Here is an 18,240-nt window from a genome sequence, read left to right as displayed (position 1 = left end):
GCGGAAATTTCCCGAGCGCTTTTTCGCCAGGCAGATTTTTTCGAAAGTACAGGTTTCTTTACTGTCCACTAGTACGGAAATTTGAATTCAGCACTTAAAATAGTAAGCGTTACATAGTCTTCGGAACTCCGAGCATTAAGCTTCTTAAATTTGAGAAGAATATTTATGCTATTGCTTGTGATGACTCTACAGAATGCTTATTTGGAGAGTAGCAATAAATGACTGAACCAAACTGTTGTTATTGGAAAACCAAATTTTACTGAAGAATACTTGTGTTTTACATCAAACGTAAGAAATAATACTAATAGTTTTACTAATGTATTTATATATTTACTATTAGTACCGGCACCTATGGCCTTAAACCCGTCAAACGTATGAGTGATAACGTCCCTCGGTGTCGCCGAGACCACGAGAAAACTATTTGCGGAAAATATTTTCTGAAGTACAAAACTGCATATTTTACTTCGAATAGGCTATAAGCATAATCCATACATTAATTTGTTCTATAACTATCTCAGGTTAAGCTTATATATATATATATATATATATATATATATATATATATATATATATATATAATTCAGTGCAGAGGCCGCGGTGGCTCAGTGGTAGAGCGTTCGCCTCTGGTGCTTGGAGTCCCAAGTTCGATCCCACCCCCGCCAAGTTAACTTTGTGGTGGACAAACACCGTGTGCGTGGGTTTTCTCGGGGTTCTCCCGTTTCCCCCTACTTTCTTCATTCCACCATATCACTCATCACCACCGTCTCCTTTAGCCTAACCGGCATAAACGTGGGACGTAAAACTCAAAGATTTCATTTTCATTCAGTGCATTCAGAAGGTCTCATGTTGAATGTTGTTGTATACCTTAACGTGAAAGCACAGATTCTCCCAAGGAAAGTCTAAAATCTGATAAAAATCACTTTCAATGTGATCACCTTAGTTGTACCAATAATACACTAACAAAAAGCTCAACAACCCAGGTGGGTTTTAAAGTGGATCCAACCCGAAAAATCCCACCGGGTTTTTTTCGGGCTGGGCCCACTTGGGCAAACCCTGCCAAGAAGTTACTCTCTCGAAATGCGTATCAATTCACTGAACAAACCACACCCAAAAAGTAGGAGGAGACATCGTTGACATGGCACAGACAATTATAAAGTAAGCACGGTACTTTAGAAATTGAAAGAGTTAAATCCCCCTAACCCTGGACACAAACTAATTAACAAGAACATTACTATTATAATAGATATTCAAAAATTTTAAAATGACAACGTAGTACACCAACGTCAGCAAACTACTTTCTTAAGAATCAGTTTCGGGATACCAACTAACGAATTAGACCCTTTTTGGTTAATAAGCAATAATATCTCAGCTCCTTACAACATCAGTAGCGTCGTAACGAGAAAAATCATTTACATCTTTGGTACCGACATTGTATTTATTATAGACCTCCCTCTGAACCTAGCCTCTTTGTTTTTCGGCTTGCCATATTTCAATATCAATTTTTCTTTCAATATGCCTCTCTGGGCCCGGGACCATGTGGCCTTTGCGTAAATATGACCTGATTGTGTCAGTGGATTTTCTTGAGGTTCACCAGTTCCATCTAACATTTATTTCATGTTCATTTACTTTCCTTAATAATCTTCCTACTTTACTCTACAGGACATAGGCTAGACGTGGAAGTAAAACTAGAAATTTCATTTCTTGCTTTGATAACTTATGTACTTGCTTTGGTAACTGTGAGTAAAGTTTGTATTAACAAAATTTGCAAAGTTCATGGTGCTGGAAACAATTCCAGAGATAACCGAAATATAAAAAATGATGTACAAACAATTAATGCATTACATAATATACGAAATTCCAGGCAACCCTGTGCTGTGCAATGTGATATAATTGAACCTTCATATAACAGTACTTCACGGTAGATGTAGCTATTTAAGGTACGGATTAACTATTTAAGATAAAAAAAAAAACTTCTTCCATAATAGGAGCAGAGGGGAATGATTTAAAAATACAAGCTGCATTTTCCCGCTGAATTGCTAAACTGAGTCTTTGTATTAAAAATTGTTTGTTCCGCGGATCTCCTGTTTTCACAACCAGCTGTGAACAAATTTGTTTCACTAGATTCTTTGCCTCTTTGCTGAAAACACTCATTGTTTCAACAGCAAAGGGGATGAAAAAATGGTCCTCTTTTAAGCATTTATATTTTAAATGTTTTCGTCTGCACGCTGTTTCTGCCGCATTTCCAGTTTCCTTAGGTGTTGATACGATATGAGAAGCTGTAAAAGTATCAACACAAGTGACATCCCATAGTTGGCATTGCTCATTTTCCCAGGGGATTAACGTGATGCCATCTGGTCTTTTCCCATCATCCCTTGATAATCCTGATGATTCTAAAATTGAAGGCACATCTATGCTGCCCAAAGCACGCTTTAGAATATCATTTAATTCAGCGTGACGGGAGCTCAATGGATGCAAACACTTTTCATTGACTTGCTCCCGACAAATGCATGTAAATTTTTTACACATGTTCATGCCAAGGTGTAGAGCAACACAAAGACGAAAAGAATTGTTATTCATGGAAGTTCCAATATTCCTCGATGGAATTGATTGCAACCATGCGCCAGATTCTTTTTCTTGTAAGGCCTTAAAGCGAGCTATATCAAATACGTTATCCAAAAATAACTCTTGTTCAATAATTGATTTTAAGATTATTTTGTCCCAGCTTTTCTGTACTTCCAATGTGGATGGTATATCTTGTCCAAATAAGAACTTCCATACGTCAGTTGCCTCTATCAAGTGATGAATGACCACATCATCAACGGGAATGTTAAGAATGTTGGAGATGAGTGGTCTCACCCCATAACACGAGGAAACAAAAGCTGGAAGACTGAGGTTGGAGACTGCGGATGTTCAAACCTCCGAAACGAATTGGAAGACTAGTTTGTGTCCATTGTCTTTGATTCATAGATATATTTACGATAGACTCTAATGCTCTTTTCAGGCAGATATCCATTTGGAGAAGTAGAGATGGCATATACCATGTTGGAGTAGTTCGAAGAAAATATTGTAACTTTGGTATACCCATGCAGTTTTTTAGAAGGAAATATGCCAAATGAGATGGTAAAATTTTTAACCATTCAATAACAGTTTTAAGCTGATTTAGGTGCTCATTAAAAGCTATTTCGTAACCTGTTTCATGCAGTGGAGCACCTAGAAGAAATAACTGGTGTGCATTAACTGTTTGAAGACCAGGAAGAAGCTGTTGTAATTGTGGTACAGTAGTGGGGTCCACTTGTCCAGATGTGAAAAACAGTTCACATTTAGAAGGATTAACTTCTAAACCAATGCGTTTAGACTCTGCTAATAAAATATTCACACCTTGAAAGACGGATTGTGGGGAACCACCCAAAGTACCATCATCCAGATAAAATAAGTTTAGTTCAGATGATAATTTGCCAACTATAGGATGGATTGATAAGCTGAAAAGCATTGGGCCAGCGGGATCTCCTTGTTGGCAACCGACCTGGGACAGTATTGTTTTCTCTCCAAAAAACAGCATTGATGGACAAGCAAAGCTTTGCCAGAAAAAGGGGTAGGTGGCAGGGAGCTGTTGCTTTATTTTACGTAACATGATATCACATTCCACCGTATTAAATGCATTTTTATAGTCTATTTTGAGAATGACGTGCTGTGAATTTTCATGGTTCTTGATAAAAGTTCGAGTTGAATGAATAATTGCTTCACACCCTCTTTTCGTTGCGAACCCTAATTGGTTGGGCTGAAAATAGGAAGAGCATTGCTGATAAGCACTGGAGCATGCGAGCTTAGAAGCCAATCTTCTTAAGGTGCAACCTACAGCTATAGGACGAATTCCGCCTTCTTTCTTAACGGAGTGCACAAAGTGTGGCTCCAAAGGAATATTTTTGTATATCTTCAGGCACTCTTCCACACAAAATAAGATTAATTAACCTCGTTAGGTTATCCAATAATATTTCAGCTGCTTCCCCTGCCAATTTGGATAACAGATCCTTTAGATGTTGTGGAGATAAGCCATCAATGCCTGGAGCTGAACCACTGGGAAAACTGTAGATAGCTCTCGAAACCATCTTAGCATCCACCGTTAATACAGGGTTACTTTCCAAAGGAGGATCTGGAAACGGAGTTCCCTAGATGGCATGGGATGTTTGTTGGTGAGAAGCTTATAGGTCTCCTCGTTCACTGGGGCCAATGTGTCATCTGAGCTTAACAATCGAATTGCACCTTTTGTGTCAAAATCCGAAATTTTCGCTGCCACTCTTTTGGAAAGCTCTGATTTTTTTTTCTTCTTTTTGAAGCGATTTGTTGGTGGAGAAGACAAATTTAGGTTTTCTTTCACGAGGTTTCTGAGAGATTATTCTCTCTCTCAGTTGGTATATGGAGTCCATAATAAGGGAAACTTAATAATTTTTTCCAGGCAGAGGTGTCATTTTGGTTTACACAATCTGCGATGATAGGAGCTAACTTCTTCGCAACAGCATATCGAGGTCCTCGGGGAATTCTTTTCAGAATGAAAACATTAGATTTTAACTTTCCCAGTTCTGTCGCAAATTCCTCTGCTTCACAAACACTATGGATTTCTAGTTCAGCATGTTTACGAGTGTTGTGAATATTTACTCCTTTTCTTGGAAACTTTTTTAAACATGAAGGACAGGTATGCACAGTGTTTCCCGATAACTGTAAATTAGTTTCCGATATATTAATATTTGCCATGACACAGCAATTCAACTTTTATAATTATAGCAAATAAATTAAAAATTTTTAAATAAAATTGAAATGTCTTTTTCATTGTTGGAGTTCAATCAGTTGAGGAAATGCAACGAATTCTTCCAACGAAAAGTGATAATAACTATACAATTTTTGGACTTGGAATACAATATCACACAAAAACGAAAAAAGCACACTTTTTATCACATTTCCGAACATGTTGGAAAAAGATCATTCATTAAAAACTCGTTAAAACTCACTAAAAACGCGGAGCAGGTTTAAAACACGTCTATTCCGATCAACAATCAATAGTACAGTAGTTATATTTCGGGAGACGATAGTAACCAATGATTTTGGTCGTTCTTCATTCGAAAGATTTCCATCATAACTTGTAGAGAAAATGTTTTAGTTCACCGCCGCTAGTTTCGCTCAAAGTAAGTTAATTTAAATAGACCGACTGTGCTTGACCAGCAAGCAAAACTTACAAAAATCAGTAAAAATCGTAAGAAAAAGAAAAACTTGGAATTATTGTGTAAGCGAACATATAGTTTAGGTTATATATATATATATATATATATATATATATATATATATATATATATAGATAGATAGATAGATAGATAGATAGATAGATATATGTAGGATGTAACTTTATGTTCAGACGTCGAGAGATGATTCGTGACACCAAGAGAAACAAAAAAGGTTATATGAACATATAGCATATTTGATATATTGGCAGAGTTAGCGACGGCCAAAAGCGTGGGAACAGTAAGTTCGAAGCGGTAGTTATCTACATCAGCGTTTCCCAACCTTTTTCAACTTGCGGCACACTACGACTGTAACTTGAATTCTCGCGGCACACTCATATATATTATTATTTGTAAATATGAAATACCGTGGTATTTTTTTCTGTGATTACTGATCTTCTCACAGAGAATAAAGCTCGATCACTGGTTTTTGCCCGTGGTAAATCATTATGCTTATTTTACATTCTAATTTAAAAATAGAAAACAATTTCAATAAAATATTGGACTCAGGTTCTTAAAACTATGCTTTCTTTTTCGAAAACTGTATCCAACCTTCACCAACAAAAAAGATCACTAAATAACGAACGAACAAACAAATCTCTTAGTTTTAAAACACAAATGTAGATAATTTGTATATATGTTTGCTTTGTCGAAATAATTGAATATTATTTTAAAATTTCAAGTTACGAAATAGTCTGCAACAATAAAGAAGCAATAATAGTCATAACAATGATAAATACTTTTTTTCAACATTAAAAATATACAGAAAAGTAATATGGTACGAAACTTAAAGCTGTAGATTCATAGTAAATGTGAAATACAAATATACATTTTTCTTATGTCTTGCAATTTGATTCCTACAGAATTAATAATTTGTTTCGATTTCCTCGCGGCACACCAGCGGCCCATTCACGGCACACCGGTTGGGAAACGCTGATCTACATCCAGAGAGAGACAGACGTAGGTTCTTGGGGCACATCACAGATGACGTTCAAATTGTCCGCCATGGACACTAATGCATGCATGACAACACCGGATCGTAGATTGGTTAACCCGTTCTAAAATACCGTGGTTATGGCGAACAGTTGCACAGGCGTTATGGATACGCTGTTCCAAGTCATTGACTGGAGTAACGTACATTGCACGTCTCATGTTTCCCCACAGATACAGCTCCGGAGACCGGGCAGGCCAATACAATGTACCGCCACGCCTAATCCAATGTCTTAGGAGTTGTTCTTCAACCACTGCGGACATTCACTCTGAAGTGCATGGGAGCTTCATCATGGTACCACATGTTGTGGCGAATCGCTAGGGAAGCATTTTCTAGTAATTCGGGCAGTATATCCTGCAAGAAGGCCAAATACGATGTTCCATTCAGTCTTCGGAGTCTCATGTATGGATTAATCAGTTGATCATGGCCAATGCCACACCATACCTTGAGTCCAGCTTGGTGTTGATTAAGAGTGACAATCGTACGATGTGGAAGTGCATCTGCTCACCTGTGTATTATGCATGCTGATGATACCATCCCTTCCAAACGTGGCCTCGTCAGTAAACAGTACTGATACCTGAAAGAGTATGATCGTAATGATCTGTTGAATGAACTTCTGGCAGAATGCTTCACGTGGTTGGAAATCCGCTTCTGTCAGTCTTTTGTGCCCTTGGTATGGGTACAAGGCATTTTCATGTAAAGCACGCCACACAGTCATGTGACTCTAACATTCATTTCACGGCTAAGTTCCCTCGGCCTGTACTTGGCTCATTGTTATTACTAGTTCGAAATAACCGAAGTATTCGACACTAAAATGCTTTGGGTATAACTTGCCCCGCCCGTTGTTATTGCTATGGAAGGGTCATTTCACCGAATCGCACGATGGTGATTGCTTGACTGCATGACCATTTTTAAAAGTTCTCATAATTTTCACATATATTGATACATGCTTCTTAAACACAGTGGTATGATTAGAAATATCGGATTCCATTTCATATGCCCACGGCGATCATATTCACAATATAGCGTGTGGCAAATCATGAGAAATCAGGATGCTCGCGAAATACAATGTCTCAGAAATGAAAAGAGGTATAGATATGAAACAAACACCAGTGGAAAGTGTATGAAGTGTCCTTTAATACAATGCTTAAAAACTTTATACCACCTCAACATCAAATGCCTCAAATAATGCTACAAAGTCATACGTGAACTTCAGCCAAATTACCATTTTTAAGCCCGAAAATTCTAGGAAGGAATTGAGCTAAAAATGTATTATCTCTACACAGTGTACAACTGGACGAAATAGGATATTATTGAAATGAATAGTGATGATGTCATAAGGCATCAAATTTGGCCACAAACTAAATTTTGGCAATGTTTGCACTTGAATATCTCTGGTGGGGAAAGTACAAGAATCCTTAAAGTAATCACACGACTAATGCAATGCAATTAGAACCTTGTATCAGTATAATGCATTTATGCACATTTCCTGTGCGTCGTATATATGATTTGCTGGGTACAGGGCAACGAAACTAATTTTTTCCTGAAAAAATAGTTGCATTTTTCTTTTTCCTTGTCACATCACCCTCCCCTTGTAGTTCCTGTTTTCGTTATATTTTGATTGTTTTAATATCTTCACCTACAAGTAGGGCAAGATTAGATGTCTTATGTTACTCCGCAGGCAGATGCGTTGAATGATTTGAAGTGAAAAAAGTAACCTTTTGAAATGGAGTAAAGTTAGCGCTCATCAAATAGTCACAATGACACGTAAGTGCGCCTTAGCCTGCAAAATTTCATTTCGTATCTACCATGATTAAATGTTAATTATTAGATAAAACTTTCTGACTACCGTAAATACCTGACAGAATCACACTACACAATTTCGACACGTATACTGTTTTCCTTCAAGTAGCTTCATTTGAGCTGAGCTTGCTCCAAAGCGTATTGCCTTAATTAAAAAGAAAAAGGAAGTAGTTGGAACATTGAAAGCACGATAGTGGACAAATTGTATTCAAGGAACGAGAAACAGAACGTAATTCTTTTCTCAACTTTATGAACAGTAATAGATAAAATGCCTGCTGATAAAATTTGGTTAATAATGCCAAGTCATATGGTTAGTTCAGATGACTTATGATGGAGAAGAATATTCTGAAGTGTGGAGAATGCTTTTAACATAAGTGGCATTTTTCAATGAAGGTCTTTCAATGATAACGCCAATTTAGGGCTATGATAAAAGCAACTAATATTAACAAGTGGGCTGGTCAATGATTAAGACACATCAATCAGCTTTTCAAGACATACAACTTAACATGCATATATGATCTTGTTTATGATAGCATCACAGGAAAACGGCAGAACCGATAATACGTATAGTAAGGAAATAGCGAGAGTTCAAAATTTCTGCCAAGAATAATATTTCAGGCCTTAACAATAAATTCATTAATTGTTGCATTTAAATATTATCCGTTTTCCATTGTTATACATTATAAAATATTTTCTATTGTCTCGTGACGGATACAAATAACCTTACTGTTAACGCCCCCATTAAATCATAATAAATCATTTATTTTGTATTGTTTCTATTGCAGACTTTCTACATAAACCACACAACGAGGAAACGATTAAACTTAAGAAGCAAAACCAGGTGTCACATATTTTTAAAACTATGACATCTTCTAAAAAATATTTTGGCATTATTGCTCGTACCACTCCTTGACTCAAGCTGCACAAGTTTCAACACTATAGTGTTACTGTGTCTAAGGACAAGCAGCAGAATAAAAGGAAATCACACGGAAGACAATCAGGGAACGTATTTAGCACCTGCGTTAGCTGAGTTGTCACCATTCCATTTCGATTGAAAGTGCACCCTAAGGAATGGGGGATTCATGTACCCCCTATTCCGGCATATATCCCGCCTTTGGCATATGTAAATCAAATTGAAAGGTCCTTACATGATACTCAAAAACAAACATATACTGAAGAAACTAAATTGAAAGTGTACTGTGGTGTACGAGTTATTCCGTTTAGCTTTATTACTTACTGCTAACGAATTCAGAGAACATAATTTAAAAATCAAGATTAATGTTTATAAACTAGAGAAATCTTCTGTTATCTAGTTTGATCAGAATACTACAGGTAAACTAGCTAATATCAGGGGGCGAACGCAATAAATAAATAAATACTAAACAAATAGCAGCATAAGAATGGTATCAGAAATTTGTTACAACTGAATACTTGTGTGCGAAGGAGGAAACTGATCAAGCGAACGTAAGTAAACTTGACGCTGAATAAATAAGGAAAGCGTTTACAAGGACCCAAGAAAATTTAAACGTGAAGCTTTACCTGAGCTATTTTTTCTCCTAAAATGGAGTGTATGTAATACTTACATGTTACATTATCATCATCATAAGCATTCTGCCAGTCGTGACATGTCACTTGCCGTAAAATGAAAATCTACCATGTTTCTGTTTCTAATAGCATCCATCAGTTATGACCGCTTTCGACCCTTTCATCTTTTTTTTTTTTTTTTTTCTTTCCTGTTACCGAATCTTCTAGCACATTCCTCATGATTCTGTTGCTTCTAAGCCAATGATCCTTCCCTTTTTATTAATTACATCTAAAATTGTTTTCTCCCCTAATATTTCTATCACTTTCTCATTCGTTTTTCTTTCGACATCTAACTCCCTCTTTTCTTGTTCACATCCACATTTCGAAAGCCAAACGTTTTTTCATCTCTTTATATATATAATGTCCATATTCCACCTGTATAGAGTACTACATTCCGCACGAAACTTTTTATGAATCTAGCAAGAACCCACAAAATAGACTTCTTCCTAAACGATTATGTCGCCATTCCTATCGTTGCTTGTATTTCACGTTCTTACTTCGTGTTCTCACTAGTAATACTACGCAGGTATCGAAAACTAGGCACCTGTATTACTTGCTTCCTTCCCATTTCTATATTTGATACTGGCCCCTTTGTTCCAATCACTATTACTTTTGTCTTTCTAACATTTATTTTCAACCCATGTTCTTCACAGCTTTTCTTAAGGTTGTCTTAACATCTTATTAATTTTCTTTTCAGATTCCACAACAAGTGCCACATCATCTACAAACCGTATACATCATATCATACATAGATTACAACTAGTGCAAATGTTAAAATCCCTAAGGTAGAGAAAGCAAATACTAATTTAGTTTCCAGTTATACCAGATGGAAGACGACTACGTGAATCCGTTACTTATTTATATATGATAAAGCGACATTCCATGCTATTAGGAAGTTTAATAATTTAAGATTTTAAGCACAGAATAACCCACGTTAAATTCTTTATTAATGTAACTTTTAACATGCTTATATCGAAGAAAGAAATTTACGCTTTAATCTCACTGTAATCGAAATATCTTTCATGAGAATATTGCAGAAATTGTGGTGCCCTAAATCAGGTAACTTCGTTTTTAAATGAGATGTGTTTCTCTGTACCTTAATATGATGTAAGAACATAGCTGCTGAATCACTGGCTCGATTGTGCTGCAGACTAAGTAGTCTGAGGGGGAAATAATATTTTCTACAAGATTTAGTTTCGATGATAGTAATAATTTTCATAGGTCGTTCAAACAAATTTTTTGAAAATGTAACCGGAGTTTGTCTTTGCTTTCGAAACTGAAGCTCTCCACCTCCATCACTTAAGCAGTCAGCTGTATAAGGGTGAATTTTATTTTGTAAATTTATTACATTTCTGATTATAATATTTTATTGTGCGAAATCAAAAGTATTGAAGATTCGAAACGAAATTGCTAGTTTAACGTTCGACAAATGTGCACTGAGGCAAAGCAAGACGGTAAGAATGACAGCGAACGAAATGGTAGGATGAAGAAAGTCGAAGGAAACGAAAGAGCACAGAAAATCCACGCACGTGGTGCTTGTGCACCGTAAAGCCCACGTGATACGAGCTGGGATCGAACCAGGAACCGGACGCATCAGATTTGAACGCTTTACCATTTTAATTGGAGGACCTTTTTTTAAGCTGCGGAATTAAATAATAAACTCACTTGTAAAATATTTCTCGTAATTACATATTAGTCCAGTAGTTAGCCATACATGTTGCTCTGCAACATTACTATGTACAATACATTCATACATGGGAGAAATCAAGCTATTACATCTAAAGGAAAGAACTGTTTAACTTCAGTATGAAGTGCATCTCCTAAAAGCATAGGAAATGGAATGTAGTGAGGCAAGATATTACAGATGGTTGAGTCTAGGAGCGCAGTGTGCTGTCAGAATGGTAATATAAGTGCCTTCGCATATTCTTCTGAGAAACGTGGAAGAATCTGTGATAAGGATTTTGACGTTACTTGACAGAAGAATTAGTCAATGCAAATTGAAAGAGTGGTTTCTTCGGTGTAGAAAGCTGACAGTCAGTGCATTTAAGGACATAAATTAAGTTGGAAGAATTGCATCTACCGAATGATAGAAAGTGTATGTTACTTCGTGATGAGGTGTTTAAAGTTCAAATTGGTATTGAATATTGGAGAGGATTTACATTTCGGTGTTTGCCATTTATTCGTAGAAATGTGATTTCTTCCAAAAGACAGATCTTGACTCTGTTTCGGATTATATGATACGCTAAAATTTATGGAGATTTCGAGAGAGATACCATACGACGTAAAATTGAATAGTACATAATTAAAAAGAAAGTATATTAAAATATAATGACTCGTTTATTACATTCAGTTTATAATATCTAATGAAAATACTATTTATGTATTTATTTTCAGTACGATTGAACTGATGTAATGGAAGAAAAACTGACAACCACCAAGCATCGTCCTTGGGAAACAGGCGAGAGCAAAAGTCTATCTGGAGAAGGTGTTGTAGGAAGCCCTACCTCCCTCGCAGAAATATTTGATACTGCCTTTGCATCTAGTGTGGATAGACCTCACAATGATGAGTGTACTGCAAGTAAGTTAATCTGCTGTTATTCGTATATACAGGGTGGCCCAAAAGTAGATATGCAGTACCGCACTGATCTGATTGCATTTTATATCATTTCTTATTGTTATCTATCGGATAGACTTAGTTTTTCTATTATTTGTTTTTAATGCCTTTTTACTTATACCATAAGCTCGGAACAGCCGAAGCAAATAAACCCAAACTAGAATGCTACACTTGACCAATGCAGGAGTGTATACCTACTTTTGGGTCACTTGTGTATTTTGCTAATCTTTCGAAAAATAGCTTCTGGAAATGTAATATTGTATTCAAACTTAAACTATTTCTATTTATTTATTTTGGATTTCTTTATGTCTTACGTCATTGTTGCATTCTTAAGTATAAATATATTATGACACTCAAATAGCGAGAAATGTACGATGACCAAAATTCGAGCCCATATCAATATGTTAACCACAGCCCTACCCAGTTCTCGTATATACATTTTACTTTTGAGATCGATGCCCAGCCTCTCAGTGTAGACACATAATTTTTTTTCTCGCTAGTAACGATAGTAAAGAAGTCTTAAGTTTTTTTCGTGAGTGGCTTGATTTCGAGCGAGCAACCAGGTAGTGATAAGAGAACGTGAAATTTCTCTTATTCAGAGCATTTAGGTATTTTCTGGGTTCTACTTGTAAGTACAGGACACTAGTATCATGACGCGGAAAAGCTCGTTTAATCAATTTTTACTGAATATGTGGCTGGAATGCGAAAGGTCTGTATATGTAGGAATTTTCCTGGTTGAAGCGTGGAATCCATTTGTGCATAGTTTGTTTAATAACATTACCCTACAGTTATATGTCGCGAGTGTATTCGGTAATTATGAGACTTTGAAACGAAGAAACCAAGGTGGTGGAAGTGCTCGTTTTTGTCTACTTGTTACTCTATCACTACACTAAAAAGAAGAACGCAAATCAAATTTTAAAAACTACAAATAGACGTAATAGAAGAATAAAACTTTAAGAATAGAAGTACTGAGATAAAGTATTTGTCATGTTATTTGAAATAGTATTGGAAAAACCCTAGAAAAAAGATTTACCTGTATGTGTATGTTCTTTATGAATTAAAATAGTGACTCTTCTTTTTTTCGCAATCATTATAATCTTCGCTTTGTGACTTCAACTCTCAGTGTTAGCCGTGCTCATAGATCACTATTTTGCCTTTCTTTATAAGTATAAATTTTATTTTAATTTATTTATTTATTATTTAATCATTTATTTATTTTTCATGAGTTTAGTTTATGTATATATATTTCAGGATCAACAGAAACATTATCACAGTTCATTTTAGGTTTTAGCGATAAAAGATTAATGTTTAACTGTTATCAAAAATACCAATCAAGATTAATCGAAGGTATTTTATGCCTTTCCGAATCTCCAAAGATTTAAGAACTTGGTTAATGGAAAAGAAATGAAAAACTTAACTGTTTTAATCATGTTTCTGATCATTATTTTACGTGAACATTACCATGATTTCTTTATCTTGCGTTATATCCGATTTTAAGGCGCAGTTTCTTGGCAATTTTAATAATGACTTAGTTTGCATAGTTTCTGTTAGTTTGCATAGCAAGATACGAGGAAAACTTTAAAAGTCTTTGCACTACTGATATATTCCCAGATTACAAACCATAAACGAAAAACAAATATTCTACTTGCCTATGTCTATTTTTCCACTTAATCATCACTTCTGTTGAGACACTTGTCCCACCGTATCACAAGTTTCTTGACGGCCTCTGCGTAGAAGGTGGCCAGCTGATCACAGAATCAACGACGAACAACGTTCTGCGCTTCAGTGTCGTTCTTGAACCTGTCCTGCCAGGCACTTCTTCAATGAACCAAAAAGATGGTAATCACTGGGGCAAGGCCTGGACTGTAAAAAGGATGGTCTGTAATCTTCCACCCCCAAGAGTGAAGTTCGGCTATTGTTTTCACCACGTACGGTTTTACGTTGTCATAGGGGAAAACTACATCGTCAATATCTCGAATATTCTTGACGCTTTTTCCTAATGGCTGCTCGCAGATGGGAGAGTGTACTACAGTAGCGTTATGCGTTGATTGTCACATCTTGTCAGAAAATCCAGATCCCCGACTTTCTCTAAACACTGTTAGCATCAGTTTCTCGGTTGAGGTGTGTTTGTGAATTTCGTTACTAGCTAGCCGGAATGTTTTGATTCAGGAGTACAATAGAGTATCCGCGTTTCGTCGTCAGTAATGATGAGGTCCAGGGAACTGTCGCTTTCTTCCTTCGACCTAACGCTGCAAATGGTTTAGTGATACGACCATTCGCTTGCTCTTGTTGACATTAAGAAGCTTAGGAACCCATGGACGCGACATCTTGCGGTATCCCAACGAATCCTAGACAATGTCATAAACACTATCGTAGCAAAGATCAGGCTGCTGACAATGTCCTGCAGATGAACAATTCAGTCTACTTTCACCATTTCGTCAACACACACAGTGTTCGGTGTCAGCGGGGAACGAGATCGGCCCGATCGCTCATTGTCCTCGACATTTTCTCGTCTATTTTCAAACTCCTTGCACCATCATTGCACACTTCGCAGTGCTAAATACTTGTTTCCACACACTGGCTCCATTTCCCTGTGGATATCTGTAATACAAAACGAATAACACTTCGCTGTTCCTATGGCGTGGATGTCCTAATCACTGCGGCCAACTTTGGGTTTTGATAACAGCGCCATGCCGTGGAAGAAATAGGAAGTTACAAGTCCGTTCCAAGAAAACCGTACCACATCGCTCATATATATCAGTTTTGTATTAAAATGTGTTACTCGAAAAGAAAGAAAGAAAGAAAGAAAGAAAAAAAAAAAAAAACAAACTAGACGCAAAGACTTCGGTTTTCTCTCGTATTTAGAATTATGTGGTAACACTTCAACATACTTAGAAAATTGATAAAAGTTCTATACGTTTATGCATTTATTTTTGTATTTTCAGCTGAAATGGAGTATGAACCTCTGTTTGCAGAGAGTGATCCTGATGATGTGGATGTTGTATCTTTAGAACAGTACCCTCAACAACATAGCATGCTACCCGGGCGGAATCCACCGGATGTATCCGTAGCGTCAAGCTACGGAGTAAACCCTAACCAAGCCTACTCCTCTTCTGGATTAAGCTCCAATTTCATAGCTTCAGCAGCGAATTATATAAATGGAAGCCATGCTCGAAGTGTTGATGCTGATTTGTATTACGGAAATGGTTGGCCTGGTACTCGGAATCATGCCTCGTTTTATAATATATTCCATGACTTCTCTCAGCCTCATGGCATCGCCTCAGATCCCACCCTTCCAAGCAGCTCTAGAAAACCCGACATTCTTACTCCAAGTGAAAATGCGTGTGTTATTTCTGATTGTAGTTTCTATGGTGAAAATCTGAATTCTGAATCAAATCGTATGCATAACCACAGGGCTCAGAATTCAAATTCACCTATGGAATGTGACAGTAGTGTTAGTGATGCTAGTGAATTGCGTCGAAAAAGAGTGCTTCGTGAGAGAGAGTGTACGAACAAAATAAAAAGCAAAAAAGGTAGTCAGATGGCTCAGGTAAGAAACGATGGCATTCAAAACACAAAGCCTTCGTGTAGTTTTAATTTCCATAATGATAGAATGGACGTTCAGGGAGATTTCGAAATGCATTATGAGGAGTCGAGAATGTCGGCTGACGATAATAGGAATTTTCCAGGAAATAAGGAACTTCCAAAGAGTATGGACCAAGCAGCTAGTAGATGTAGCCCTGTAGCCCCTATTCAGGATCAGAATTCAACCAAAGGAAGACAACCTTCAACCTCACGCGCAACTTTTCCTAGTGATTGTGGTACTAAGAAGAAAATAGTCAATCATTTTAGATCCGAAAGTAATTCTTTCCAGAAACCAAGAGAGTGCGAGGGTGTACCTGATTTGTTCTCTTCTGATACGGACTCTGATGTTGATATAGTGAACTGTAGCCGGTATAATGTGCTGCGAAATGTAAAGTCAGAAAACAAGTCGGATAACAGCTCTTCATCGAAGGAATTACCTCATCCTGGTACCAGTAACAATTGCAATAGCTGTCCAGGTAAGTTTTAAAATAGAATTTTAGCAAATTCGTACGTTTATTTTGTGTTTTTCGTCTGTGAACAAAGAACCGGAAGAAAGAAAGGGAAACAAGATTTAACCAGAGGAAACAGTACTTTTTTTTTCCCTTTCTCCCTTTCGTTATATTTATACATCTAACGAAAAGAGGTCGAAATCTGAACATTGCAAGGGGCAATTTGACTGAAGGACACTAAGAAAAATAAATGGGAAATTCAATATTCTGTTGCAGATTTGTATTCCCGGGAGGAAAATACATGTTCCTAAAGTTTATTTGAAGTTCTATTATTATGATTATTATTATAATTTGATAGATGGCGAGGGACCATCTGGTTTCATTCCAGAATAAATCTACGATAAGCAATGCCACACTTTTGTCAAACTTTTTTTTGACTCATAGTAGATGATAGTGCATTCGGCATGAAGTCAGTGTGTTCAAGTGACGTGACGCATATAGTAGTGCAGTTTGACGCAGCGTACATTCTGGTAATGATAAGTGGTAACGAAACATTTTACCGGAGGTGACACGTCTATAATTGAAAATCATGTTAATATAATTGTTCGAGAGGATTGTTGGTCATGTGTTTTTACTTTGTATTACTTTCGTATTTTGGGTGCCACTGACACTACTTTTCTTTGGATTTTTTTTTCATTCGTTTCCGACGCTACACACACTCCATATTTATGAATTATTTATCTATGCAAAAGACGATCGAATTGATTCCGATTCGTGGAAAATATGACAGAAATGTAAGTCTATTAACCTGTACAACATGCATTATTAGTGTGTGTAAAACCCACTAATTGCTCAATTGCTTAATTGTGTAACTTTAATGAAGTAAGTTTTCACTGATTACAGCACGATCTACCACGAATCAGAAAAAAGAAGTCTCGAATAAAATTTGAATATTTTTTTCACGGAGAATCCGAATCTGCAAGTATTTCCACTTTTAGTTTCTGAAAGTTGCTCCGCCTCGGGTCGGAGATGCTAATTTAGGCACAGATGAAGTTCTTCCCTTAAAATATTAACTTTAACGAATATTCATTTTCCTGATGCTTATCATCCAGGTATTTTGCAATCTGTAATACCTGATAGCGTAGATGGCGACGTCTATTAGTGTAACGCTTATACTGAGACGTTTTCCGTTTATCATTAAGATTGGATATCTCAGACCATTCCAAGGATATGTAGAACATGGATGGAGATTGATGTGCTGCTGCTAGTTCGTTACTTAAGTGACCTGTGTGTAACAAATTCCTACAAGACATCGGTGCAATATACAATTCAGATTAATAAATCCTGTTACACTAAATATGGTGAAACACGATAAGTAACTAGTAAATATATGCAAATTGATGAATTCCCCTTTTAGGAAAAAGAAAAAATACATTGACAGAGATACGAATAATTTTGTAGTTATGGCTGTCATATGCAAGCAGAACATTCTCTCGGACCATCCTTGCCAAACTTCCTATAAAAAAAATATTTACTGTCTGATAATGCAGGGTGGTAAGGAACTATTTGAACAAACTTCGGGAACTGATTCCTGACATCGAAACAAGCAAAAAGTCCTCTGGAACTTTGGTCAGTGAGGGATAGTTTCTGTGATACAAGGTGCCGATAGCATGGGAAAATGAACTTCAGAGGGCTGTAATTCTAAACCAACTATACGTTGAGAATGCGGTTTAGAACATCACACTCGAAGTTATGCCTGCTCGATTGAAAAATGTATACTTCAAACCTCCGCAAAATGTGTGTGAGGGATTCCTCAAAGGAACGTAGGGATCTCCTATAACCTGGCAAGTAATCCCTCACACACCTTGCGGAGCATAGAAAATGATACAAAAAGTTTAAGTCCAACTTAGGAACAAACTCTTGCGCCGTGTGCTTATGCATTCA

General features: G+C 36.7%; 2 protein-coding genes across 3 annotated transcripts in view; one reads left to right on the top strand and one right to left on the bottom strand.

The window, feature by feature from the left end:
- The window catches only part of LOC145668320 (uncharacterized), a 68,299-nt gene that overhangs the window by 3,226 nt on the left and 46,833 nt on the right, over nucleotides 1-18,240 (top strand). For both annotated transcript variants that reach the window (XM_081736050.1, XM_081736051.1), the window contains exons 2-3: nucleotides 12,043-12,226; nucleotides 15,208-16,323. In XM_081736050.1, the coding sequence (XP_081592176.1) occupies nucleotides 12,061-12,226; nucleotides 15,208-16,323 (1,282 nt within the window). In that variant the 5' untranslated portion in view covers nucleotides 12,043-12,060. The remainder of the gene's footprint in view (nucleotides 1-12,042; nucleotides 12,227-15,207; nucleotides 16,324-18,240) is intronic.
- LOC145667669 (uncharacterized) lies at nucleotides 2,828-3,559 on the bottom strand. The gene has a single exon (XM_081735128.1). The coding sequence runs from the start codon at nucleotides 3,557-3,559 to the stop codon at nucleotides 2,828-2,830; it is 732 nt and encodes a 243-aa protein (XP_081591254.1).

The sequence above is a fragment of the Thermobia domestica genome, chromosome 13, assembly GCF_964235325.1.
Source record: "Thermobia domestica chromosome 13, izTheDome1.hap1.1, whole genome shotgun sequence".
NCBI lineage: Eukaryota > Metazoa > Arthropoda > Insecta > Zygentoma > Lepismatidae > Thermobia > Thermobia domestica.
This window is presented reverse-complemented; position numbering and strand designations above follow the sequence as displayed.